Below are 26,758 nucleotides of genomic sequence, written 5' to 3'. Positions count from 1 at the left end.
CCCATGGATATGATTAATAATCCAGTGCAGCCAAACCACCTCCACGTAACCTCCAGCTCCCCAAAGCCTGATGCAAAATATGTTTTCTCGAGCTATAAATCAATAAACTTTGCTTAAGAAAAACTGCTGTTACTGAAGCATAATATTAAAAGCTTCTCCAAGGTGGATCAGTGGTCCTGGTGGCTGCTGCTGCACAGCCCTTTGTTTTCATAGAATCATAGAATGGATTGGGTTGGAAAAGACCTCTGAGATCATCAAGTCCAACCCTTGGTCCAACTCCAGTCCCTTTACCAGATCATGGCACTCAGTGCCACGGCCAAGCTCAGCTGAAAAACCACCAGGGATGGGGAATCCACCCCCTCTCTGGGCAGCCCATTCCAATCCCTGAGCACTCTCTCTGCAAAGAATTTCCTTCTGTTCTCCAACTTCAATTTCCCCTGGCAGAGCTTGAGCCCATCGTGCCCCCTTGTCCTATTGCTGAGTGCCTGGGAGAAGAGACCAACCCCCACCTGGCCAGAACTTCCCTTCAGGTAGTTCCAGACACCTCTGAGCCTCCTCTTCTCCAGGCTAAACATCATAGATTTAATCAGAAACAACCATGAGGCCACATCTCCTGCCATCCCAAACATGCTGAGTTGGACACTGGGCTGTGCCAACTGTGCCATGGCCAGTTCTTGCCTCAGTGCCCCAAACCCTCCCGTGGCCCATGGAGTTTCCAGCAGCTGCAGTTTATTCCCACTGTCCTTTGGGGATGAAATTTGCCATGTAAAACTCCAGGGATGGATGGGATTTTAATTTAGGAAAAGCCACAATTCCAAAACCCAGGGTTTGTGGCTTTTATTTTTTTCCCCCTTCTTTTCTAAGGGATCAAATTTTATTGGTGAGAAATTTAATTTTGCAAAGCGACGTGAGGAAATAAAAACTGAGTAAAACTGAGTGGCCAAGTGACACAAGAGGAGATTTCTGCTCCTAAATTTCTTCCAGATGAGAATGCCCCAAGACTGTGGGAACCCCTTCCCTGCCCTGCAAACACTCTGGTGGGATGTTCTCAGGTTTTTCAGCAGGATTTAAATTCTTCTGCCATCAGCCAGAGCTCAAGCTGCCAACAGGCAACTCCTGGGTGTGAAGTTCACTCCAAAACCCTGCAAAGATCTCCTGATCCAGCAGCCACACACAGCCCACAGCAGCACTATGGGCAGAGCAACTGGAATCATGGAATTACAGAACTGGTAAGGTTGGAAAAGCCCTCTAAGATCATGGAGTCCAGTGATCCCCCAGCACAGCCAGGGCTGCCACCAACCCATGTCCCCAAGTGCCACATCCACATGGCTTTTAAATCCCTCCAGGGATGGCGACTCCACCACTGCCCTGGGCAGCTGTGCCAGTGCCTGCCCACCCTTTCCATGAAGAAATTTTCCTATTATCCAACCTAAACCTTTCCTGGTGCAACTTGAGGCTGTTTTCCCTTGTCTTGTTCCTTTGTACATGGGAGAAGAGCCCAACTTCCCCCACCAGCTGTGCTGGATTAACTGTTTGACTCAAAGACCTCAGAGGGCTTTTCCAACCTTAATGGTTCCATGATTCCATTGATTCTGGGCACCATCCCCCAGGAATGGCACAGGTGGAGCTGCCAGAGTGCAGGGAAATGGATGGACTGGGCTCTCTGTCCTTTCTAGCCCTGTTTTTGATGGGTTTGTGTTCATCTTGTGATAAACAAACTGATGGGCTGCTGCCAGGGAAGCAGACTGTGGTTTCCAGCCCAGCAGGATGAAATGCTTTGCTGCCCACAGAGGTTCCACCCACTCTCCCATCACTTCCATGGCTCATTCCCATCCCACAGCACCTCCCCGTCTCCATGTCCCTGGTTTTGTGGCTGCACCATGAGCTGACCCAAATTAAAGGTGTCTTCTTTCTCTTCCTCTCTTCACCCCTTTTACAGTCCTGACTGATTCCCTGGTCTGGTGCAACCTCAAGCTGTCCCCTGACCTTCTGACCCCTCTGCCCTGCAAGGGGCCATGGTTTTAAGGCTGAGCTTTCCCCAAGGATTGCTTAACCAGCTTCTCCAAAGGCATGACCAGTGACCAGGCAGCTGAGGGTCACACAGGGGCTTTAAATGAGGCTGCAGAGTCACATCAGGTCCTTTCCAAACCATCCAGGACCATTCAGAGCCTTTAAGAGTTAACACTCCCTGCTCCAGCTTTGGCTTGGATGGATTCTGCTCCTTTGGAGGGAGGAGAGCTGAAGGAAGTTCAGCCACAGGGACAGAAGCCACTCACCCCACGGGTCACAGCACATGCCCTGACCCATCTTATTTATACATCCAGATTGCAGGAGCATCGTCTGGCCACTGAGTCACAGCAGGGAACATCTTAGGGTGGTGCCCTGAGAACGACCAGAAGTTCCCAAAGTGCTTCCAGATATGGACATTTACAGAGGGAAACTCAAAAAAACCCCCGAGAACAAACAGAGCACAGAAGGATCTCATCCTGATACAGGAGGAACACGATGCTTGAGGAATAACCAGGGATAAACAAAGGATGCTGGAGGACACAGGCTAAGGTTAATTGCCTAAAGTTCAAGTTTTACTGTCTCATATTTTCTGGTGGCTGCTGGGAGAGCAGGGAATCATTTCCACAAACACTGCCCAACTAGTCAGCAATGCAGAAATTAGATAGAAAGTGTCACGAGCCAATTTATTTGACTCCATTTCAATGTGTGCAGCATCACTTTTATCACAACCAGACAAGTCCAAGCCACTAAATAGAAACCCAGGAAGATAAAGCTTCCTGGAGAAGTATTTTCATAACACTTTTTATTCTCTAACACATTTGCAGCAGCAGCACAGCAGGTTAAATGATTCAGAGGAAAACCCCATGTGAGAATAAACCTGTGATCAGGAATATGTGAAAGAGGATGGAACCTGTTGCAAAAATACCATGGAGCAAAAGCTGCCCTTCTGGCACTTTTATGTTCCAAATTCTAGGAAGGTTGGAATCCAGCCAGGCATTTCCAGCAACCTCTCAGCACTTCAGGACATCGACAGAGACAGGAGAATGGGGGGACAGTTTTAAGCAAAAAGAGAAGAGATTTAGATTAGATGTTGGGAAGAAATTCTCCCATGTGAGGGTGGGCAGGCCCTGGCACAGGTGCCCAGAGAAGCTGTGGCTGCTCCATCCCTGGGAGTGTCCCAGGCCAGGTTGAACAGGGCTTGGAGCAACCTGGGACAGTGGGAGGTGTCTCTGCCCATGGCAGGGGGTGGAATGAGATGAGTTCAAGATCCCTCCCAACACAAACCATTCTGTGATTCTCCTCTATGCTCATTAATCCCCAGCCCTGTGGGTGTGATTTGTGTGCTCAACCCCTGACATTTTTGTGCATTGACACCTTTTCTCCTTGAAGATTTCAGATTCTACACGGACGTGTCCACTCCCTGTGCCCAGACTGGGGGAATTTGCTGCCATGGCAATCCCTGCCCTGGGCACCGAGGGCTCCTCGTGGGGGCTCCTTAACTCAGACAGCAATTTGGGAACTGCTGCCTTTTACACTCCAGCATTACTATCAAGTGACTGGGTGAAAACATAAGGCCCATAAAAGGTGATGCTCCTCCATCCCACATTCCACCCAGAGGGGCTCCTTCAGCCGCTCAGACGAGAGGCAGAATAAAATAAATCAGGGCAGACCTCTGAGTCCACTTAGAGCTTTATTGCTGAGCCTTTCCTGACAAAAATTCATCTGAAAGCTCAAGTTGTAAGCACCGAGGGTGGCTTAATGAGGGAGTGACTAACAGCAGAGGGAAAGAGCCTTGGAGTGGAGCTGTGAATAAGGGCAGAACAAGCAGAATTATGTAGAGCCTCTTGAGGAGCGAGTAACAACCATCAAGTGGCTACTTGACAACCAGGAGGGGTGAGAAATGGGCTGAGAGCAGCCCTGAGGGGAAGGACTTGGGGTGTTGCTGGATGAGAAGCTCAACATGCCCCAGTCCTGTGTGCTGGCACTCAGAAACTGCCCATGGGCAGAAGGGCAGGGGAGGATCATAGAATAGATTGGGTTGGAAAAGACCTCCGAGATCATCAAGTCCAACCCTTGATCCAACCCCACTGTGATCACCAGCCCAGGGCACAGAGTGCCCTGGGCTGGTGATCACAGTAGGGTTGGATCAAGACATGGTGGATTCTCACTCAGTGCCACATCCACAGAATCATAGAATGGATTGGGTTGGAAAAGACCTCCCAGATCATCAAGTCCAACCCTTGGGCCAACTCCAGTCCCTTTACCAGATCATGGCACTCAGTGCCACGGCCAAGCTCAGCTGAAAACCCTCCAGGGATGGGAAATCCACCCCCTCTCTGGGCAGCCCATTCCAATCCCTGAGCACTCTCTCTGCAAAGAATTTCTTCCTGATCTCCAACTTCAATTTCCCCTGGCAGAGCTTGAGCCCATCGTGCCCCCTTGCCCTATTGCTGAGTGCCTGGGAGATTCTGCCCCTCTGCCCCCTCAGGTGAGACCCCACCTGCAGAGCTGCTCCAGCTCTGGGGTCCTCAGCACAGGCAGGACATGGAGCTGTTGGTGAGAGTCCAGAGGAGGCCACGGAGATGCTCCAAGGGCTGGAGCCCCTCTGCTCTGGGACAGGCTGGGAGAGCTGGGGGGGTTCACCTGGAGAAGAGAAGGCTCTGGGGAGACCTGAGAGCCCCTTCCAGGGCCTAAAGGAGTGACAGGACACAGGGAATGGCTTCCCACTGCCAGAGGGCAGGGTTAGATGGGATATTGGAAAGAAATTCCTTCATGTGAGGGTGGCAGGGCTTGGCACAGGTGCCCAGGACAGCTGTAGCTGCCCCATCCCTGGGAGTGTCCAAGGCCAGGTTGGACAGGGCTTGGAACCACCTGGGCTGGTGGGAGGTGTCCCTGCCCATGGCAGGGGGTGGAATAAGAGGATCTCTAAGGTCCTTTCCAATCCAGATCAGTCTGGGATTCTAAACATCTTCTATTGAACCAGCAGCCCCCACACACACCAACAAGGGGTTTAAGCTTTGACTGCCCTTTTTTACAGAAAAAAATATTGGATGACAAATCAAGATGGAGCAGTTTATAAAAGAAGGGAAGGTTTGTTGACAAAGAAATGGGAAACAAGTGAAAAACAGTCTGTGCAGTAAGTTGGGAGCTGCATCCTCCTGGTTTCCCCCCCTCACTGATATCCCATGGAGAAGCACAAGGATTATCCATTACCACAACAAACAGATGGATGAGCATAAACACAAACTATGGGGTACCTCCTATGAAAAAATAACTGGCCCAGCACAAAGAGGAACCATAAAAAAATCAGATCTTGCCTTCTGATCCTGCCATTTATTTGCTTAATTGCTCACCACAGGTTTCCTACCATTGGCTGCCTATTGCACCCTTGGAACTGACTGTGGGAAGAGTATTTTTTGAGGAAGAGACACCTCAAGCTAAAGCAGTTCTGGGGCAAAACGTGATGAAAAGGTCCCCACTGCCAAAAACCTGGAGCGTGTGCCAAATAATGGGCTGATCTGAATTGATTTCAAAGGGCTTTGAGTTTCCTCTTCTGGGCAACATCCTCATTAAAGCAATATTTGCCCTGTGGGATTTAACAAGCTTTGCTTGGCTGTTTCTGTGTGGTGACTGCAATTCTGGGCTGTTCTGTGACAGCAGGAACTGGGTGTTTTACCTCGTGGAGTTTCCAGGGCAATGGGACAGTTCTGACCTGGCACAGGGTTGGGGTCACAAACCAACACTCTGTTGTCACCACAACCTCCTGGGCAGGGATATTCCCTTTCCTATGACTTGTATGAGTTCACTGCAAACTGCTCCCCCTCCTCAGCTGTGCATGTGGGGAGATTCCACCAATTAAAGGTGGAAAAACCCCGAGCAGTGTTCCCCTCACTCCCAAGCAGGAGCATTCCAAGCAGCAGTGCAAGTGCAGAGGGAAGGCCATAGCAAACTGCTTGGCAAGTGACATTTAATGCAGCTGTTTGGCACTAACACCTCCATAAATCAAAGCTCCTTTGCTCTGTCTGGTTCTCCAAGAGTTTTTTCCCTGTCTGCACCACGTGTGAGGCTCCTGCCTGCTCATGTGTTCTTGCACCCCTGCTCAGCTGGGAACATTTAGAGCTCACAGCTCTGCTGGTATCAATCTTGACTGGATGGAAAGATAAAAGACTCCAAGATAGCACATTCCTACCCATTTTACAAAGGCTGGTGGCTCCCTGTGGCACAGACCTGTTACTGTGGGCATGGGGGAGTGAGTGGGGGAAATAAACTCATGGGACAAATCCATAGAAAATCACACTTTGTTATTGCTCTTGCTCATGGAAAAATTACGTTGTCTTGGAGAAAGAGTTAACTCAGATCCCTCTTTTAGCCTGAAGCCAACCCTTCCCTAATTAGCCTTTTAAGGCATGGGCTATTTCTATAACCCAGATAGTACCAGGGCTCTTTCCTGCACTGACTCTGAGTTGATGTTGCATTTCCCACCTGGTTTCTCCCCATGGATGCTCTGGAGTCACAGCTGGCATTGCCATCCCCACTGCAGGAACCACAAAGGTTTCTGTGCTCATGTACTGGCTTTCATCAGAACCCCACTGCCACAAGAAGTTCTTCTCCAGGCACTCCCATTCCCACCTGGCACCCATCTGTACCCACCCAAGACCTCCCACCAGCTTCTCCAACACCACCAGCCCCTCAGGAACCTGCAGTGCCACCATGGCTATGGTCAGAGAATCCAGACCTCCCATCAGGCTGCTCTGGGCACACAGTGGTCACAGCTCCTGGGAGATGTTTGTCACCCCTTCACATGCCCAGATGCATAAGGGGGGAAATGAGACAAGTCTGTATTCCCTGAACACGTCTGACCTTAAAAACTTGAGTTTTGAAAGAAATTAAACCATTTTCAGCACACTTGAAAGGTTTCCCACCTGTTACCAGGCTGGTGATCAAAACTGTGACCATTTGGTGAGAAATGGCAAGGACAGCAGTGACGAGGAAAGTCCATCCAAGCATAGGGGACAGTTTTAGGTGATTTAAATCCCCCCCAGAGACACTCCAACCTTGCTCCTGGGTACCAGCAAACAGCCCAGGGGAAGCAGCAGCCACAGAAACCTCAAGGCTGAACTTCCCGAGGTCAGGAACACCATTAATGCCACACCAGTGGGTTAAAACTCTTTTAACATATTTTGGGCAAAGCTCCTTCCAGATCCAGATCTGTCCCTTCCAACGCAGCAGACAATGCATATCTGATTTGAGCAAACATCAGTGCTGGGATTAATTTAATGCTCCCATCTAAAATTAGCCTGGCTGTTAAAAATTAATTCCTCCAGGCTTTGACTCTGGCATGATAATATTTCTTGATGGCAAAGAGGCTGCCTGTACAATGCCACAGACCTGGAGGGTTTGGGACAGCCTCTCCCATGACTTTGGAGCTATCAGCAACACTGGTGGGAAGTGTTCCCAACTCTCCAACACCTTGGGAGACAGAGAAGCAGCTCTGCTTTGGGGAGAACAGGTAACTGCCTTGACTTGCCTTCTGCCACAGATGGTTTTCTTCATTCTTTTGGTGGTGTTGAAATGACTAACCCACAGCACAGGCCAGCTCAGCCCCAGGGGTGAAAGCTGGACACAAACCTCGTTCCACCGGCGGTATCAAAGTGTTTATGGACAAAGTGCAGCTTAACGAGCCGGTCAAGTTCTGTCTCATTTTCACAGGGGAGGTTTTCATCCAGGAGAGCCACGTTCCAGGACAGGGGGAAACCACCATCCCAGCAGCTCCCTACACCACCAGCACAGCTAATCCCAGAGCAGCCACTCTGGCAGCTGCTGCAAACCTGTTGCTGCTGAGGCACCTTCCCAAGTTTCACTTAAACCATCCTCTTTCCAAAGGAAACCACAGCCACAGGTCTCCAAGGGTAAGACAACAAGCCACCACCACCACCATCACCTCCACGTGCCTGGAGCACGTGCTGAGCTGGGAAAAGGAAAGGAAAAAGCTGCTTACTCTGAGTGTCTTTGCGATCGGGGAAGGAGAGGACGGGGGAGAGTCTGACTGAGCCTTCCTGCTCCGAGTGTATTCCTTACTCCTGGAGTACAGGGACGACATGGCCTCGCAGGTTGGGTGTCTGGGAGAGGCAACAGCACTCCTTGCTCTCCTGTCGCTCTACGGTGCTGGGCAGGTCCTTCTTCCAAGGTCAGAACAAACTAATTAAACTATTCACAGCTCTGGTAATTAAACCCTGCTGTTTAGGGTGTATAATTTTAGGCATTAATCTGCTGCAGGGAGAGCTGAAGCTCCACAAGGTTTCTTGTCCGAGCAGAAGAAGAGAAGGTGTGAAGGACTCGCTGTGCTCCGTGCCAGGTGCTGCTCCGTGCCAGCCTCACCACCCGCACCCCGTCCCGACTTCTCCACAAAAGGGCATCTCCCCTCGACAGGACCAGGGGGATCTGCCTTCCCCCAGAACTGCAGGAGGCAAAAACTCCCAGCTCAAGAAGAAAGCTGGGTTTCTCTAGACAGGAAGCTTTTGCCCAAAAAAAAAAAAAAAAAGAAAAGAAAGAAAAAAGAAAAAAGGAAAGGAAAGGAGAAGCAAAGTGTGAATTACTCCGGAGCGCAGCGTGGCCGCGACTCTGCCCTCGGAGCCTCACGCTCTGAGCACAACTCAAAGCATAAATCAGGAACAAACGCTGCTTTGGAAAGGGGCAGTCCAGCTGAAGTTGGGGTTTGTTCCATCCTCCTCCTCCTCCTCTGCTCCTCCCGGCGCCGTTACCCGCACAGGCTGCTCCGTCCCTCCCGCCGCTGCCTTCTGACATTCCAGATCCTGACTCGCTCCGCCAGGAATGCTGGAGGGCAGCCAGCAGCAGAGACTCACTTTCAGCCTGGGATTTGGGCTGCCAAATTGGGTTTGGGATTGGGCTTGGGATTGGGGAGGGGGGAAAAAAAGGCAAAAAGGAGTGGGGGGAGAAAAGAAAATCCCTCCCAATCTTCCCTGGCCTGTTGGGCTGCGAGTGGGAGGTGGAGGTGGATCGACGGCACTTGGCAAAGCCTGAATTCCAGGAGGCTGCGACAGAGGGAGATGATTTAAAAGCCATGGAGCAGCTCATGCCATGAAAGGGAGGACACACTCAGGCAGCACAACAGGATTTTTGTTGTTTGCTCATAAGCCTGTTTGAGCTGTGAGACAGTTACAGAGCTTGTGCAATGTGTGCTGGTTCAAGGGAGTGTTCGGGATCAAGGAGGAGGGAGAGGAGCTGGGAGGGAAGGACACAGGGTGGGGAGAGCAGGGATCCCTCCCAGACTCCCAGCTCCCTGCCATGCTCTGCTGCTGCACAAGCTCACTGGGAAGTGGCAGGACCCATAAACCCATGGGATGTTCATTTGAAAAATGCCCTCAAATGCATTAGTGGCTCCCAGAATCACACAGAACCACAGACTGTTTGGGGGTGGAAGAAACCTCTGGAGATCATCCAGTCCAACCTCCTTCCAAGCCAGGGTCACCTGGAGCAGGTGACACAGGAATGCATCCAGCTCTTGCACACTAAGTTCATCCTGGAGTCATAGGGTTGCATATCTATGGGGTTTGTTGCTGGAAAGGTGACAGCCCAGTTCTCTGCACTGGACCAGCTCCAGTGAGGCTCAGGTGGACTCGTTCACACCCCCCTGCCCTGGCCACTGACTGAGCCACTGAGGGCCCAGGGTCACCTCATGGGCAGTGAGTGTCCTGATCCAACTCACAGGCTGCTTAACATCAAACAATTCCCACCAAGGCCAGGTAGGATGGGGTTTGGAACACCCTGGTCTAGTGGAAGGTGTTCCTGCCCATGGTGGAGCAGGATGAGCTTTAAGGTCCCATCCAACCCAAACTGTTTTACAAAGTGCAGAACAAGATCTATATAAAAATATTTTAAGAGTGTTACCCCACTCTCTGTGGCTCTGAAATAGTGCCCCTTTCTGCACCCTGCTTGGCACCCTGGTGATTTTACTGGCACATAGCTGGGGAAGGGGCTTGGAATGGCACCTGCAGTGATTCCTCCTGCCACCCAACATCTTCACTCTCCAGGGGCAATGCAGCATCGCTGAGTGACCACAGAGAGGGGGAGAGAAAGTCAGGGTGAGATCAGATTTCTACTTGATATTCATCATGAGGAAGGAGGGGACTGTCAGCCACTGACTGCAGGAAGCAGGGGGGGGAAAAGGTTTGTAGAGGTCTAATTCTGCCTGGTAATACCTCTGCATTCCCTTAAAGGTATGGAAATGAGGTGCAGACACACAAGAAGGCAGTGACAGGCACCCTGCTGCTCCAGGAGCCTGGGGCACCACCTTGGCTTTGCAGCCTCCTCCATCTGTTGCTCTCCTCACCCACCTCTCCCCACGCCTGGATCCCAACTCTGCTGTACAACCAGGTAGTTCAGACATTTGAAATGCAGATTTCTGGACCCTGCACACAGGGGTGATCCCTTCACACCACTCTCAGTTTCTGGGGTTTCAAAACAGTGTCAGTGAAACTGGGTGAACCAGCTGGGGTGTCCCAACCCCAGCTCTGGGGCTGACAGGGCTCAGCTGAGTCACCAAGGAGGAGCTGCACAGCTCGGAATTGCAGGGTTTGGCTTCCCCTCCCCTCCAGTCCCAAACAAGCTGCTGTCACACACATCCCTCCACGGTCACGTTTCTGCTGAGGGAGGGGCCAGAAAGCTCCAAAATCAACATTTCGGTACAGAACTCACAGCCCAAAACCAAAACAAAGCCTGAGCTATTCCCTACTAATTAAAAGTTAATCAGTCACCCAGTGCAGATCTCCCACAGACTGAGTGGACATTACTCATTCTGGAGAGAAGGGGAAGCCTGATTAGCCAGGAGACAGAGCAGCACGAGGTGCAATATGGCAAAACACAACGGGTTTCATCTTTATTCCAACAAGTGCCTGATTTAGGGGATTCCTCCTGCCCTTTGGTACAGTTCACACACAAGTTGTGGCCTGTGGAAGGTGAAACATGACACTTCCTTTGCTGCTTCACCCACAGCCTGAGCTTTGTCATGCTCAAGGTCATGGTTAAATTCTGACTGTTCCTGTCTGTTCAGGAGATTCCTCAGTAGGTCCCAGGCTGGTCCCTGCTCCAACTGTGCTGCTCTGCACTTTGCTAAGGAATATTTATACATGAAGGGAAGTCATCTTCTGTGAGCATTTCCACAAGCACTGCACACAAACCCCAGGCCTGACATTCACTTCATCCTGTGACCTTTTTCTAGGCAAAATCACCCCAAAGTTTCTTCTCCTCTTGGACTGTGGCAGCACAACTATACTATAGTACAATGCCTTTCCTATAGTTATATGAAGTAGTTTATTCCTGGTCTTGGCTGTGATTGCTCTTCAGACACTTTCCCCCAGAAGGTGGTCAGGTTCTTCCCCCAGAGGGTGGTGGGCACTGACCAGGCTCCCCAGGGCAGTGGGCACAGCCCCAAGGCTGCCAGAGCTCCAGGAGGGTTTGGACAATGCTCTGAGGGACAGGGTGGGATTGTTGGGGTGTCTGTGCAGGGCCAGGAGTTGGACTTGATGGTCCTTGTAGGTCCCTTTCAACTTAGGAGACTCCATGATCTTCCCTTTTCTGTCCAGATGTCTGTCCTCTCCCTTCCTTTGGTGATGACACCTCTGTTTGTACCTCATTTTTAAAATTACTTAGAGAGGAGAATCCATGTCCAAGAAACTGATGGACCACAAATAGGATGAAGCCCTGAGCCAAATATTTGAGAGGAAAACACAAACAGCCCTTTTATCTATGTTGAAAATCTTCACCTACAGAACGTGATGCTGGAAAAATAAATGTCAGCAGAGCTGTAACATTCCAACCTGCAGCAGACAAAAATGGGAAACAAAGCTGGGAAGTTGAAGGCAGAGCTGCAGAGTGATGCTCAGGGGTGATGTGAGCCCACAGCACATTCCCTGAGAGTGCAGAGGAGGAGAAGCTCTCTTGGGAGACCAGAATTCTAATAAAACTTGAAGAATGAGAGTAGTTGGTATTTTTGGAACAAATTATCCCCAAACTATCTCCTTAAAGTCCTTGCTGTCATCTCCCACTCCAGGCTCACCACACTGCCTTGTACCTCCCTGAGTTACTTCCCATCCTTTAACTTCTTTCACCACAGCCAAACCTCTCCCATCTCCCAGTGCAGGCACATCCTGGAGAGCACATTGGTGTCTCCACAGGGCTCAGCTGGGCCAGGAGACACAAACTGGGCCCACACAGCTCCAGCACATTCTCCACACTCCAACCTTCCCACTGCCAGACACCATCCCTGTTCCAGCACACAACCCTGCAGGGGAAGGGCTCTGACATCTCCTTGTCCTTGGCCAACCAACACTCCTCCAGGTCCAACAGGACACTCACTGGGACCATCCCAAGAGGCAGCCTGGACACAGCCAGCACAATCTGGAGGGTGAGAGGATTCAGTCACAGGGATAAGACTTCCTTCCCAGCTGCCTTCAGTGCCAGGAACAGTTTAAGTTGGGACTGTGACACTCAGCCTTTGAGGATGAGGATGGGGCACCAGTGGTGGCACAGCCCTTGCTGAGCCTCCCCCCTGTGCTGGGCACCAAGTGATGCAAGGGCACAGGGCTGCACTGCTACCTGGGAATTCCAACCCACCTGGATGAGCAGCAAGAGGGAGGCAACAGGCTTTGTGCTCTCCTTTCAACCTGTGACAGAATCACAGAATTGTTTGGGCTGGAAAAGCCCTGTAAGATCATCAATTCTGACCACTGAACACTTCCAGGGATGGTGACTCACCCACTCCCCTGGGCAGTCTGGGCCTGTTCCTGACCACTCTTTCCATGAAGAAATTTTCCCCAAAGTTCAACCTGAGCCTCCTCTGGTGCAACTTGAGGCTGTTTCCACCTGTCCTATCCCTGTTCCCTGGGAGAAGAGCTGGACCCCACTTGTCTCCCCACTTCTGTCAGGGAGTTGTAGGGAATGAGAAGGTCTCCCCTCCCTGAGGAGCTGCTGGATTAGAGCAACTGAGGTGCTGAGCAGCAGCTACAGCCAAGGAACTGTGTGTATAGAACAGCCAAGGAACTGTCTGTACATGGCTGGATAAACACTTCAATATATGCATGAATTTCTTTAGCAGTAACAAGGCATTTAAGTTGTTAAAAAATTACTTGCACTCTAGTCTAGAGTTTGTACTTCTGGGGATTTGATCTGGCTTATTTAATGGGGCTGTTATACCAAGATTCAGTAATTCAAATAAATAATAATAGGAATAGCTACTGCACAGCAACTACATGATGATAAACCCATTGTAAATAAATTACTTTGGAATTAAAAGCAAGCTTTAGAGGGTCAATTACAGCTCTGCAGGGTTTATTTAGCTCTGCAAAAGGCACTCAGGGTTATGTTGGGCACAGAATGCTGGAGGGCTGGAGCACAGCAAAGTGGTCAGGCAGTGGCTGGGCTGTAATTGGGATGTGCAGGCACTGCTGCAGTTTCCCATAAATGGAATCCAAAGCAGAGCAGGGAACACACTTCCCTCTGCAGTGCATGGACCAGGATTGCCAGAGCAGATCTGCCTCTCAGGCAGGAACCAGAAGGGAAGGATCTTACTCTCCTCCCAGGCTATAATTGCATGAATAGCATCATCCTTCCCCCACTTTGAATTCCCATCACCAAATTTATCATAAGAAGGCTGGAAGTGCCACCCCTCAGACATACCTGGATTAGCACTGAGCAGCACAGGCAGATTAGTGTGGGCTGAGAATAGCACATTTTAAATATACAATTTCAGAATTCTTTGCTTTTTCCTCTTGTATAAATAGATTAAGCAAAAAGCAGGGGTGAAAAGAGTTCAAACCCCACCATTCTCAGCAGGGAAACATCATTTTAGCAGCTGCAAGTGCCCAATTCTGCATGCAGGAGAAATGTCCTGCAGCAGTTCTGTGGAGCAGAGTTGAGGTTTTGGAGAAGGAGAAGGTGCCTTGGACACTCAAATCCAGCATGTACAGCAGGATGGGATGTTGGAGTGTTCACCAGCCCCTCAGGGGACATCCTTAACTTCAGAGGGGGAGAACTGGATTTAAAGAGAAGGTTGGAGAGAGAGAGAAGGTTTCACTGTCTTGAGTTCATCATCATTTGAAGATAAAGCTCAGGACAAGTCAGCTCCCCTCTCCTGGCAGGGAGTTGCAGAGAGCCAGAAGGTCCCCCCTGAGCCTCCTTTTCTCCAGGCTGAGCCCCCCCAGCTCTCTCAGCCCCTCCTGCTGCTCCAGCCCCTTCCCCATCTCCGTTCCCTTCCCTGGACATGCTCCAGCAAACCCAGAGAGATGCTCAGCTCTATCCACTCCCAAGTCCAGTCTGAGCATCTCTCACACCAAAACCCAAGCAAATCCCCCAGTTACAGTCAGGAAGGATAAAGCAGTTGTTGGAACATCATGTTTTCCAGTGGAAGCTGCTCAGCAGTTGCACTCAACAAGTGTTTCCTCTCAGGTTCCCTGTTCCCCATCCAGGTTCTTGCAAGGATGAAGCACAAACATGCCAAGTTACAGAGGAGGAACACAGCAGCAATTTGTACAGCAATGAACAGGCCACGTCAGGGAAGCTGAGAAAGCCACCAGCAGCACAAGAACCAGCTGGAAACAGCTATTTCAAGCTAAGGGACTTTCCAAAAGCTGACACAGAGAAAGAGAAATCTCGGGGCACTCACAATAGTCATGGTCCATTCTGCTCTTTGTCTGCATTTGTCTTGTTCTCCACACCCACCTCAGCCACTCCAAAGCCTGTCTGGGAGCTCAGCTGTGGCACTGACCTGCTGACACACAATATCCCAGTGCCACTGGCCAGAAAAATGGGTAACTTCAACACCCTCTCATCTAGCTGGGCTCCAAGCCTGTTTCTGGCCTTCCTTCACCAGCAGCAGGTTGTGGTGCAGAAGGTCATGTTTGTTCTAAGGGGTGAAATCCAAGACAATGAAAAGGCTACAAATGTGGTAGAAAACCCACCCACCAGAGTGCCCACCACTGGACACATGGTGGGCACCTACCACACAATCACAGAATGGTCTGGGTTGGAAGGGACATTAAAGCACATCCAGTGCCACCCACTGCCATGGGCAGGGACACCTCCCACCAGACCAGGTTGCTCCAAGCCCTGTCCAACCTGGCCTTGGACATTCCCAGGGATGGGGCAGCCACAGCTTCTCTGCCCAACCTGTGCCAGGGCCTGCCCACCCTCACAGGGAGGATTTTTTTCCCAATATCTGATCTAAACCCACTCTCTGCCAGTTTGAAGCCATTCCCCCTGTCCTTGTCACCACATGCTCTCCTAAGAAGTCCCTCTCCATCCTCCTTGTAGGCTCCCAATAACGGGTAATGAGTCGTGAATTTAAGCAGAGCAACTGGGAAACTCCTGCCAGGAAGGAGTTTTGCAGCTTAAGGATTCAACATCTTGACATACAAATAATGAAGCAGCTGCTGCCAATGTTACTTCTCACAGGGAAACTCCATGTCCAGGAGCAAAACACTAACAATGGCTTTTTTCCAGACATGAGGCTTTTTCTGAGGGGATGTGGGAGGACACAAACTCTGAACAAAAATGACCTTTTAAAGACAAGGGGGACAAACAGCATCACCACACTGGCATCACTGCAACACATCATTTTTCCTACAGTGGTTATTTCCAAAGGATATTTTATTGCCAGACAATTTAACTTCAGATTTCCAAACAAATGTAAATTATTCCTCAGTTCTCTGTTAGCCATGTGGCCATAAAGCTTCAGCTTTTCAGTCCTGGACCTGCCTGGGAGTTAAATAATTTATTACTTAAATGTGGGACTGCACCAGCCTGCAGAGGAGGCCACACAGGGGTTTTGCCACGAAGTACCCATGGAATCCCAGAATCCCAGACTGGTTTAGGTGGGAAGGGACCTTAAAGACCATCTTGCTCTATCCCCTGCCATAAGCAGGGACACCTTTCACCAGCCCAGGTTGCTCCAAGCCCTGTCCAACCTGGCCTTGGACACTTCCAGGGATGGGGCAGTCTCTCTGCCAGGACCTCACCACCCTCCCAGGGAAGGATTTTTTCCCAATATCCCATCTAACCCTGCCCCCTGGCAGTGGGAAGCCATTCCCTGAGTCCTGTCCCTCCATCCCTTGTCCCCAGTCCCTCTCCAGCTCTCCTGGAGCCCCTTTAGGCCCTGGAAGGGGCTCTCAGGTCTCCTTGGAGCCTTCTCTTCTCCAGATGAGCCCCCCCCAGCTCTCCCAGCTGGCTCCAGGGCAGAGGGGGCTCCAGCCCTTGGAGCAGCTCTGTGGTCTCCTCTGGACTGTCTCCAGCAGCTCCTTCTGCCCAGGGTGCTGGGGAATGCCCACCTGGAGCTCTGCATCCCCCTCTGGGGCCCCAGGATCAGAAGGAGCTGCTGGAGAGAGTCCAGAGGAGACCACAGAGCTGCTCCAAGGGCTGGAGCCCCCTCTGCCCTGGCAGTGGGAAGCCATTCCCTGAGTCCTGTCCCTCCATCCCTTGTCCCCAGTCCCTCTCCAGCTCTCCTGGAGCCCCTTTAGGCCCTGGAAGGAGCTCTAAAGTCTCCTTGGAGCCTTCTCTTCTCCAGATGAGCCCCCCCCCCAGCTCTCCCAGCCTGGCTCCAGGGCAGAGGGGGCTCCAGCCCTTGGAGCAGCTCTGTGGTCTCCTCTGGACTGTCTCCAGCAGCTCCTTCTGATCCTGGGGCCCCAGGGGGGGATGCAGAGCTCCAGGTGGGCATTCCCCAGCACCCTGGGCAGAAGGGCCAGAAAACAAGCCCAGCACATCCCAACTGCACCAGCTGCAGCCCCTGCCATTGTCCCCCAGCCCCCTCTCCAGGACAGACAGTGTGTCACCACCATGACATGACCATTAAGGCCCACTCAGACATCTGCTGCTGGATGCAGCAATTTTGATCCAGGACATCAGATTTTTTGGAGGATGACTTCAACCACATCAGGAGAGACATCCTCCCCTGCCTGCTGGGTGACTGACACCAAGGTACAGTCACCAGCTCCCAGAGGGGCCCAGAACCTGCCTGAAGTAGTTCAGCAGTCAGAGATATTTCTCCTTTCCACAATTTTGAGCATGTCATGGGGACAAGTTTGACAGTTTCCCACAAAAAGTGACACGATGCTCTGTTACATGTGTAAGCACAACCACACACTGCTCACCTTGAAAAATTCAAAAATTATACACACATAAAATGTAGATTTATTCTGCCTTTGGGACCTGGCAATGCTGCTGCTCAGGGCAGCAGTCTGGGCTCACAGCCACACTGAAAGGAGTGGTTCTGGCTCCTGGAGTGGCCGTGCCATGTCCATGCTGCACTGGAGAGGTGCACACAACCTGCCATGGATCCTGCTGCCACCACATCCATCCCACTGCTCCCAGCCCCTTCTGGGAAGCAAACAGAAGAATCCCAGGACTCTTGTGCAAGAGCTGCCATGGGAATGAACTGGGATCATCTGAACTAAGAGCAGTGCCAGCAGAGGCCAAGGGAGCTGTGGGGGCTGCAGTGCCAAGCTCAGCTCCACTGCTGCAGGGGGAAGGACCTGCTGACAACTGAGAAAGATCAGTCACCTCAGACTACACTGAAATTCTGACAGTAATCTACTAAACAAGATGCTAAAGCATACAGTTACCTTAAATAGCTAGGAGTGTGTGACCTTGGAAATCATTTCTGGAGGACTCACTGCTTTGATTCACCTTCCCAGGCCTCCCAGGCTGGATTGGAGCTGGTTTTGTGTTACTCAGCCCCATCCCCACCACGGCCACTGCTTCAGTTACACCTTCCTAATTCAGCAACTGGGTGAATGAGAGGAATCCACCTGTAACCCTGTAGGACACACAACCCACTTGGATCCCTTGGCTTTAGGCACAGACAATGTGCTTTCCCAGAGCTGTAAACAGGAGCTCAGAGCCAGGCTGGGGAGGGAAGTGCTGCATCACCAGGGAGAGCAGCCAGCCAGGCTGATGCCCTTCTGCACACAGTAAGGTTACAAAAAACCAACATAAGCTGGAGAACTCAGGAGGCAAATCCTCTTTGCAGATGTGAACGGTTTGTGCAGAAATATTTGCAGAATGAATTCTAATTTCTCTGGTGTTTGCCCCCTCCACCTCCCAGGGCACTCTGAACAGCATGAGGCTGTTCTTCACCGTGTTCTATGGCACAGCATCAGCTCGAGCTCCTGCAGCACTTTGCTGCTCCTTTCGATTGCTGTACACACATTAAAGATCTCTCCTCCCAGCACACACAGCCCATTAGAGCATTTTGTTTATAAACAGCACTAACCAGAGCCAATCTCTGCCAGGTTTACATTACCCAGAGTGAAATGCTCTCTGATTTAACCCCACCACGCGAGTGACGCAGGTGCCACCCACGTGCCCTTGGACTGGGGCCAGATGGTTTCCCTCCCACGTCACTCCACAGCTCTGCCAGAAGTAAATATTCAAAGGTAAAACCAGGGGAAAACACTCCTATCTGCAGTCCCCAGAAAGGACCCTGGGCCAGCAGCAATGAGGCATAGGATGAACAGCACCTGGATTAAAGGATTTGAGTTTCTTATCAGCCAGCCAGAAGTTCACCTATTTTGTTCCCTTTTACTGGTCAACTTTCCCTTGTATCCAGCAAAACAGCCCAGGCTGTGCAGACATACCTTACCATATTAGGCAATGTGAGTCCCAAAAGTGGAGGACTCGGAGCCTTCCTTGGCTCCCAAACACAGTCCAAAGGCACAGGGTTGTCCTGCAGGACACTGGGAAAGGGGCAGGAACTCCTGGGGGCTCCCAGGACACCCAGTCTGGCTGTGACAGGCAAGCCACAACACACTTAACAAAAGCTATTCCTATTCTAGTTATATTCCTATATAGTTATATTCCTATATAGCTATATTCCTATATAGTTATATTCCTATATAGTTATATTCCTATATAGCTATATTCCTATATAGTTATAGTCCTATATAGTTATATTCCTATATAGTTATATTCCTATATTCTAGTTATATTCCTATATTCCTATTCTAGTAATAGTTATGAATAACTATTCCAGTTATTCACCAAACCCATCTTTTACAAAAAGGCCAAATGACAAAAGCTAAATTGAAGCCTCTGTGGAAGGATAAAGTGGCAGTAAAAGCAAAAATATAGGTGAGAAATAGGACACACCAAAAAATCAGGACTCCCAAGTCACAGCTCTGAGTCAGCAATAACATTAAGACATTTAGTTTGCACAAGGAAATTTTCCAGTTCATTGGTCTTCCCTTAGAACTCATGGAATCAAGCTCAGAAATTCAGCCCTTCTAAGACAGAGATTTGGTATCCAGTTGCATCTGGTGATTTCATGGTAACAATACAATTAGGCAGAACACTTATTTCCAAACCAGAGTGGGCCTGAGTGGTGCTTTGCAGAATGTAAAACACTCATTCCATAAATCAAAGTGCAGGGAGACAGGAATGGAGCCCATTTAATCCACTTACTGCAATCGTAATCCATAATCAAACGGTTCACTCTTATTCCTGCATAAAAGATAATTCCATTAATGTGTCTGGGGTTTATACTGGGCTATACAGACTGTCCTGGAGGCAGTTCATGACAACAGACATTTTCTTTGATGCTTTTACTGCCCATAAATTGTTATTTTACCAACAAAACACTTGGTGTCTTCTCCTGAATTTGAAGTTTTCCTTTGACAAACTCCCCCTTGGGGGAGGCTTGTCTGTAATGCCCCTGCAGAGAACTGCAAGGAGATAAAATCCTTCAAATGATTACAAACAGTTTCTATTTGTTCTGCATGGCCTGTCATGTAAAATACACTTTTCTTCCAAATTTGTTCCCAATTTCTCCTGCTCTGCAATAGCAATGGTAGAAGTTGCCCAGAGAAGCTGTGGCTGCTCCATCCCTGGAAGTGTCCAAGGACAGGGCTTGGAGCATCCTGGGACAGTGGGAGGTGTCCCTGCCCATGGCAGGAGGTGGGACTGGATGATCTTTAAGGTCCCTTCCAACTCAAACCAGTCTGTAATTGACTCTATAATTCCAAGTCAGGGTCAAGCCAAAGCCAGGAGAGCTGAGGATAAGGAAAACCAGCTGTGAAATGGAACACTGGACCCTTCTCTTTAGTCTTGATCAGCATCCTGCAAGTGCTGCATCCCAAACTGGAGCCACTGATCCCTGTCTGCACTGACTCTGTTGGATTCATCCTCACTGGCCTCACCAAGATGGAATTCCTGCTGGTATTTTGCAGGCACTGACTTGAGGGAACTGGGAAGTTTTCCCAACACCATCTCCCCCCGGCTCAATCTGGGTCTATCATGACCTTCCAGACTCTCCAAGTTTTTACTTTCTGGGAAACAGAGACAAGACTGTGGCCAAACTTTCCCCCCAGCTCTTCTTTGAGCTTAGGTCTCCCCAGACTGCAGAGAAACTCTTTGCCTTGCAGCTCCTTCCCAGAGGAACCACACAAAAACCTCTTCTACAGCTGCTTCCCCAGAGGCTTCTTCCAATTGAAGTCCTTGTGCCCTTGAATATTTATTCCACAATAAAACTTTGTCTGCTCTTCCAACTTTCCACAGTGCATGCAGGCACTGGGAGAGGGGTGGGGTGAGAGCAGAGCACAAGGAGGATCCCAACACATCCCATTAAAGACCACTCAGTTGCCCAAAGCTCAGCCAGAGTGTCTGGGCTGGTTTCCCACGCTGGTGCTCATGAGCTCAGCTAAAATAATTCATCCACTTCTGAGAATTAGAACAACATGTATTTGCTCCTTCTTTTTCCAGAACTGCCTTTACCACCTTTTCTTTGCTACTCTCCAGTCCTGCAGAGCTTGCAGGAGGGATTTCAAGTAGGGCCTTTTTATTTTGGCTTCCATGAAAACACTCCAAAGAGCAGCCAAGATATAAACACTGGAGGAAAAATACAACTGCTCTCATTAAATCAGAGTTTTTGGGGGACCTGCAATTAAAATGCTACACTCCACTGTGTTCAAGTTCACAACTTGGTGTCGTGGTGGCACCTGCCATTCTAGAGTTATTATTATTGATGGATTTAAGATTATTAATTGTACTTTTTCCTTGGCACTAGAACTGAAAGCAGGGAGCTGGTGTGATTCCTGCCAAAGTGATGGCCAGTTAGGACAGGAACCTCTGATTTGGATCTAAAATAAGGCAGGGAAGTCAAGTGACATGATGCTGGAGGCATGCAGGGAAGAAAATGAACTGGGAACTGGCTAAAAACAAGACAACTGGGAGAATGGAAAAAACAGCTCTGGCAGAGTGGGAGGAGAGTCCAACCCAGGCCTGATGTCCACGGGGTGTGTCACAAAACAGGGTGCTGGGGGCCCAAAGGCCCTGCACAAAGGGGCCAAGGGAACTGAAGGGAAGTTGCTCTGCTGTTGGATAAAACCCACAGGGAAATGGGAAGTGTCAGACAAAAGGAATCCTTGTGGATAGTTTGGGGAAAACCAGTACTGTTAACTGCAAGAGACTGGATGACCTTGAATTTCTGGGCAGGTGGGTTCTCCCAAAGTGCAGCCTATCCATTTACAGGAGCAGTGAGGACTGTGCTCAACATAATCCTCAGCAATTTTAGGACTAGAACCCAGGAAGGCTCCAAACCTGCAGCCTCAGATACTCTTTTGTCTTAATTTAGCTAATCTGGGACAACTTCCCAGAAGAACAAAACATTCCCAAGCAAGTCCCAAACACTCCTGCTGGAAACAAGGTGTCCCTATTATGATTCTTACGTTTTACACATTACAGAAGTCCCCTCCTCCAGCCCTGCTGTGAGACAGCAGAAATGTCACAACAACTGTAACAACCATAAAAGGCCAAATCTTTCCTGCAGGGCTCAGGGAGGTTTTCTATGATGAGCAGAAAACTCCTGTGGAAAGAACTGGGCTCCTCAAAGCAGGTGATGCTTCTGTGAGCTGGAATATCCCACATTTCACACTGCAAAGGAAGCACTGGGAAAGCAATGCCTGGCATGGGAAGATAAGCACATGCTGAACACCATCCCAGCACCACGTGAGTCTCTGGTCCCAGCAAGGCTTGCTGTGACTTTGCTGCATCCTGACCAACTATTGCAAGAAATAAAATAGAGTCTGAAGAGTGTTACTGCCAATTAGTTAATTCCAATTAAATGATGCTTCAATCACTCTGCTGCATTGCAAACTATAGGGAAAGGCTACCCCAAGTTCAAGATTTTCCAGCAAAACTTAAACAGGCTGACCCCTACACAACCTTCCATCTGCTGCTTCTCCCAGGTCCTGCACATTGTGATTTAATAGCTTGGAAATACATTTAGCTTTGACATTGTCACAGTCAGTCATGTTGTCAGGCTCAAACATGTTTCAAAGACAGGCAAAACCAAAGGAAACCAAGGCAGTTTGGAAAGCCTCAGTAATTATTAAAAAGCAAAGTAAGGGCCTGAAGGATGATGAGACTATTGCAAGAACAGGGGAACATGGAACAACCTCAGATGTGCTGCTTGTGAAGACAATTTCTCACAGGAAATCAAATCCACAAGGAGAGAGGAGAGCAGATTTCAGAAATACAAAACATAGTGTCCAAAATAGTGGTGTCAGGGTGATTCTGAGATCTCAGGTCAGATATTTGGCCCAGGACATTTGATGGCCATGCCCCAGAGGCACCAGGACCTGACAGCTCAGCCCTGCTCTGCTGCTCTCCCTCCAGGCTCCAGAGCTGCCAATGCAGCTCTCCAAGAGCCAACTCTGAACTTGGGCCAGTCTGCAGATATTCTTTATCTTTCAGAAGAGAAGTCAGGAAGGAATTTACTACTTGGAACTATTTCCCTGTTTATATTCAGCTCCTGAGCAGAGTCTGAACCTCTCATATGGACAACAGCAAAGCCATAGAAGACTTCTCACCACCAACACCCAAGAGTGACACAGCAATGATTTAAACACATGGTCTCACTCACCCGAGTTTCCTTCACGTCCTCATTTCCATCAACTTCATCATCATCCTAAGGATGAAAAGCAAACAATGTAATTCAGCAGTTTTGGAGACAACAAAACTATCACAGGATGATAATTTATTATTTACAGAACCATAGGATTGTTAAGGTTGGAAAAGACCTCCAAGATCATCAAGTCCAACCTTTGACACCATGTCAACTAAACCATAGCACAAAGTGCCTTGTCCACTTATTTTCTGAACCCTTCCAGGGCTGGTGACTCCACCACTGCTCTGGGCAGCTGTGTCAGTGTCTGACCACCTTTCCAGTGAAGAAATGATTTGATGCAAAAGCTAAAAGGAAATCTCAATAGAAATGTCCATCCAGATGCTGTTGGCTGATTATCAGATCAGGTTTGGAGACCTAATGGCCATTTAGAAGATCTTGGTACTGAGGACAGAGTGACTCTCTGTGATGGCTCCTGCCATTTGAATGCTCCTGAAGAGTCAGGAGGAGGAGGAGGAACTCCTTAATACCCTCAGGCAACAAACATGACACTTGGGAAGACTGCTCATCTGAAATACTGACATAACACTGACTCTCAAAGAACATCTGCACTTCAATTAGACCTCAGGAGGAAAGACTCATCATCCCAGACACCCTGGTCTTGTGCAGCCTCTCAATTAGCCACTGCCTCTTTGGGACAGCTCTGGGATTTCATGGAGCAATGGGAAAAACTACCATGGCATCCCAGCTGACTCCAGACTAAACTTGTTAACCATGATTTCATAATCCTTATTCTCTCTGGATTTTCCTACCTGAGGCTCTCACCAAAGTCTGGAGGGTTGGATTTCTTCCTTCAGACTGAAGAAATCCTCCAAACCCAGGACTAAGAGCAATGACAATGACATAGAAAGTTCTCCTGCACTTATGAGTGTTCCCTGCTGCTGTGAGGGGCCCCAGACTCAGGTTTTATTCCTCACCATCTTCCTCTCACAGGGCCTAAAGAGCAGACAAATTTGAGCTCAGAGGAATCTGAAAATACTTCAAGTGGCTTGTGATCTTCTTCTTCCAAAGGAATTAGACTTCTAATCCCTCCTCTCCCATGTGGGCTCTTACACAGTCCTGCAGGGTCCATGGCTCAGGACAGGCTGCCCAGAGCCTGTGGCTTTGTTTGATGGGCCAAACAAGGATGCACCACTCTGGAAACAGAGTGCCAGTCTGAAATGGAGCTGGAGAGGGAAGGACTAAAGGGAAATCAACTGACTGGGAAAAAAATCTGGAGCTTGGAATAGGAATAAAAATCACCCTGGCTATTACAAAAGGAGTTTCTTTTCCCAAAGAACTCAAACTTACATCTTTTGTGGAGAAAATGATGCCAGTGCCTCTCCGTCTCTCCTTCGGCCGCCGCCGCTCCCGGATCGACTGTTTGTTCAGGGATCTGTCGTCTGAGTCCTGATCTTCACACTCTGCCCAAGCAAAGAGAGACTGCTTTGGTTTCAGTGATTTACACCTGTGCTTTTGCTCAGGTTCTGGGGCTCTTTTCAAGCTGAGCAAGGTCATCTTGGCTTGTGTTATATTAGAAAGGAGTTATTAAACCAAGTGAAATGGAGTCTGAGTGTCCTCCTACAGCTGGATGCTCACACTCCTTCCCTCATCAGAACCAGAGTCACCCAGACTTACTCCTGTTTCGGGGACAAGCTGTACCAGAGGAACCTTTTCCCCCAGCTCCAGTATCTAAATGCTCCATGGATCACTGCCTCATTCCTTTATCAAAAATGGAAAACATCCTTTTATCCCCTCTGTTACAAGCAACAGGAATTTATTTAACTCCATTTAAACAAATAACATCTCAAGAGTAACAGGTAAACTTGTTCTCTCTGGAAGTTCTAAAACAAGAAACCCCATGAGCTTTGCCTGCTCCTCTCTCTCCTGGTACATACCATTTTTCTCCATCTCTGTGGCTGCCCCTCTGAAGTCTGCTGGGTTCACAGAGTCCAGACCTAGATATTTATTTGTTCTAGTCAGGTATGAAGTCGTGTAGAGCAGAGGAGCTGCTGTCGAAGGGGACACGGGCGTGGTGGGTTTGTCGGGCTGTGCCGGGCACCTCAACCGCCGATACACCGACTGCAATCACAGACCATGACACAGAGTCAGCAGGAAGAAGAGCAACCAGCAGATCTGGGGTTTCAGGGAATGCAGGAACCTTTCAGAGTGCAGTGTTTTCTTCACTGCTGCTGGAGGTGATCACCTGCATCTGCCAGATGGGGTTCATTTCACTGGATGGGGATGAAGGGTAAAATCAATCATTGTACAGCGACAGTGTGAGAGCTGGCTCTCAATTCCATGGCTGGGAGATCTGGGATCAACCCCTTTGTCCCTACAGCCAGTGGCAGGACAAACAAGTGTGAGAGCTATAGTGTGAGAGCTGGCTCTCAATCCATGGCTGGGAGATCTTTGTCCCTACAACCAGTGGCAGGACAAACAAGTGTGAGAGCTACAGTGTGAGAGCTGGCTCTCAATCCATGGCTGGGAGATCTGGGATCAACCCCTTTGTCCCTACAGCCAGTAGGGACAGGACAAACAAGTTATCTAATAGAAATAAATGATTTAGAGTGAAAATCCAGAGGTGATGGCAGGGGAAGAGAACTTGTCTCTCCAGCTTTCCATTACACACGAAATATTTGTGGAAAAAATGTGAACACAAAGCCTCAGCCCAGACTGCACAGCAAGGATGGATCCAGGCCACATTTCTATCATTAGCCTTCTCATTCCACTTTCTGGAATTTACAGAGTTTTATTTTCTGGCAAGAGACAGAAAGGTGAAATTCCCAGTGGAGAGCAAAGGCACAGCTGAGCTCCAGCACCTCCAGATCCACCTCCCTCGTGCAGGTGCTGCTCCTCAGCATCACATCTTTCCACCAAGTCTGCCCCTTCTTAAAAAGAAAGGAGAACTTCTCCTGCCCTCAGCTATGGTTTCACCATCTCTGAAGCAACGAGCACTGAGGCAGATGGATCACCTCCTCATCTGCAGTCCTGCTCCACCGGGCACGGCTCTCCTGCCTCTCGCTGTCCTCGGGCTCGGCGCTCTCGGCTTTGTCGCTCTGCTGCTCCTGTGCCTGTCGCTCCGCCCGCGACCGGCTGAAGGTCCTCTCGGCCTCCTGCAGGTCTGTCAGGGTCACCCCCTGCACACAAAGGAAAAGGGGACTCTTAGATCTATGCACAGAATCACAGACTGGGGTGGGTTGGACCTTAAAGCCCACCTTGTTCCACCCGCCTGCCATGGGCAGGGACAACTTCAACTATCCCAGGTTGCTCCAACCAGGCCTTGGACACTTCCAATGCTGGGGCAGCCACAGCTTCTCTGAGCAACCCTTGCCAGGGCCTCACCATCCTCACAGACAAGAATTTCTTCCTAACATGTCATCTAAATCTCTTCTCTATCAGTTTGAAGCCATCCTCTCTTGTCCTGACTCTCCATTCCTTCTCCAAAGTTCCTCTCCAGCTCTCTTGGAGCCCCTTTAGGCATTGGAAGGGGCTCTAAGATCTCCCTGGAGCCCTCTCTTCTCCAGGCTGAAATTAGATTTCAAGTTTTCCAGAGCAGTTTAAAATGCTGCAGGCTCTCACCTGGACAGGCTCAGGTTTCATCCCTATTGTAAGAGAATTGGAAGAATTCTATTGCCTTTAATGTATTTCTCAGTGTATATCTATGGGTTGGGTTGAGCTGCCAAAACTACCACAGTCACTGACTCAAAGCAACCCAAATATATGTGATCACACTACAGACTAAAAGGCAGGTACAGTGCAGGAAGGAAAGCTTGGAAATCTAATTAGTGTATGTTTGGGGGA

General features: G+C 49.6%; 1 protein-coding gene across 7 annotated transcripts in view; it reads right to left on the bottom strand.

The window, feature by feature from the left end:
* PPP1R12B (protein phosphatase 1 regulatory subunit 12B) overlaps nucleotides 1-26,758 on the bottom strand; it is a 129,751-nt gene that overhangs the window by 24,816 nt on the left and 78,177 nt on the right. For 6 of the 7 annotated variants that reach the window (XM_071578437.1, XM_071578438.1, XM_071578439.1 and 3 more), the window contains 4 exons: nucleotides 25,930-26,094; nucleotides 24,853-25,036; nucleotides 24,266-24,378; nucleotides 22,934-22,978 (listed from right to left, as the gene is read on the bottom strand). In XM_071578437.1, the coding sequence (XP_071434538.1) occupies nucleotides 22,934-22,978; nucleotides 24,266-24,378; nucleotides 24,853-25,036; nucleotides 25,930-26,094 (507 nt within the window). Of the gene's footprint in view, nucleotides 1-8,008; nucleotides 8,762-22,933; nucleotides 22,979-24,265; nucleotides 24,379-24,852; nucleotides 25,037-25,929; nucleotides 26,095-26,758 lie in introns of those variants that run through there. The other variant, XM_071578441.1, reaches the window with a different exon arrangement.

Source organism: Pithys albifrons, chromosome 28 (assembly GCF_047495875.1).
Source record: "Pithys albifrons albifrons isolate INPA30051 chromosome 28, PitAlb_v1, whole genome shotgun sequence".
NCBI lineage: Eukaryota > Metazoa > Chordata > Aves > Passeriformes > Thamnophilidae > Pithys > Pithys albifrons.
This window is presented reverse-complemented; position numbering and strand designations above follow the sequence as displayed.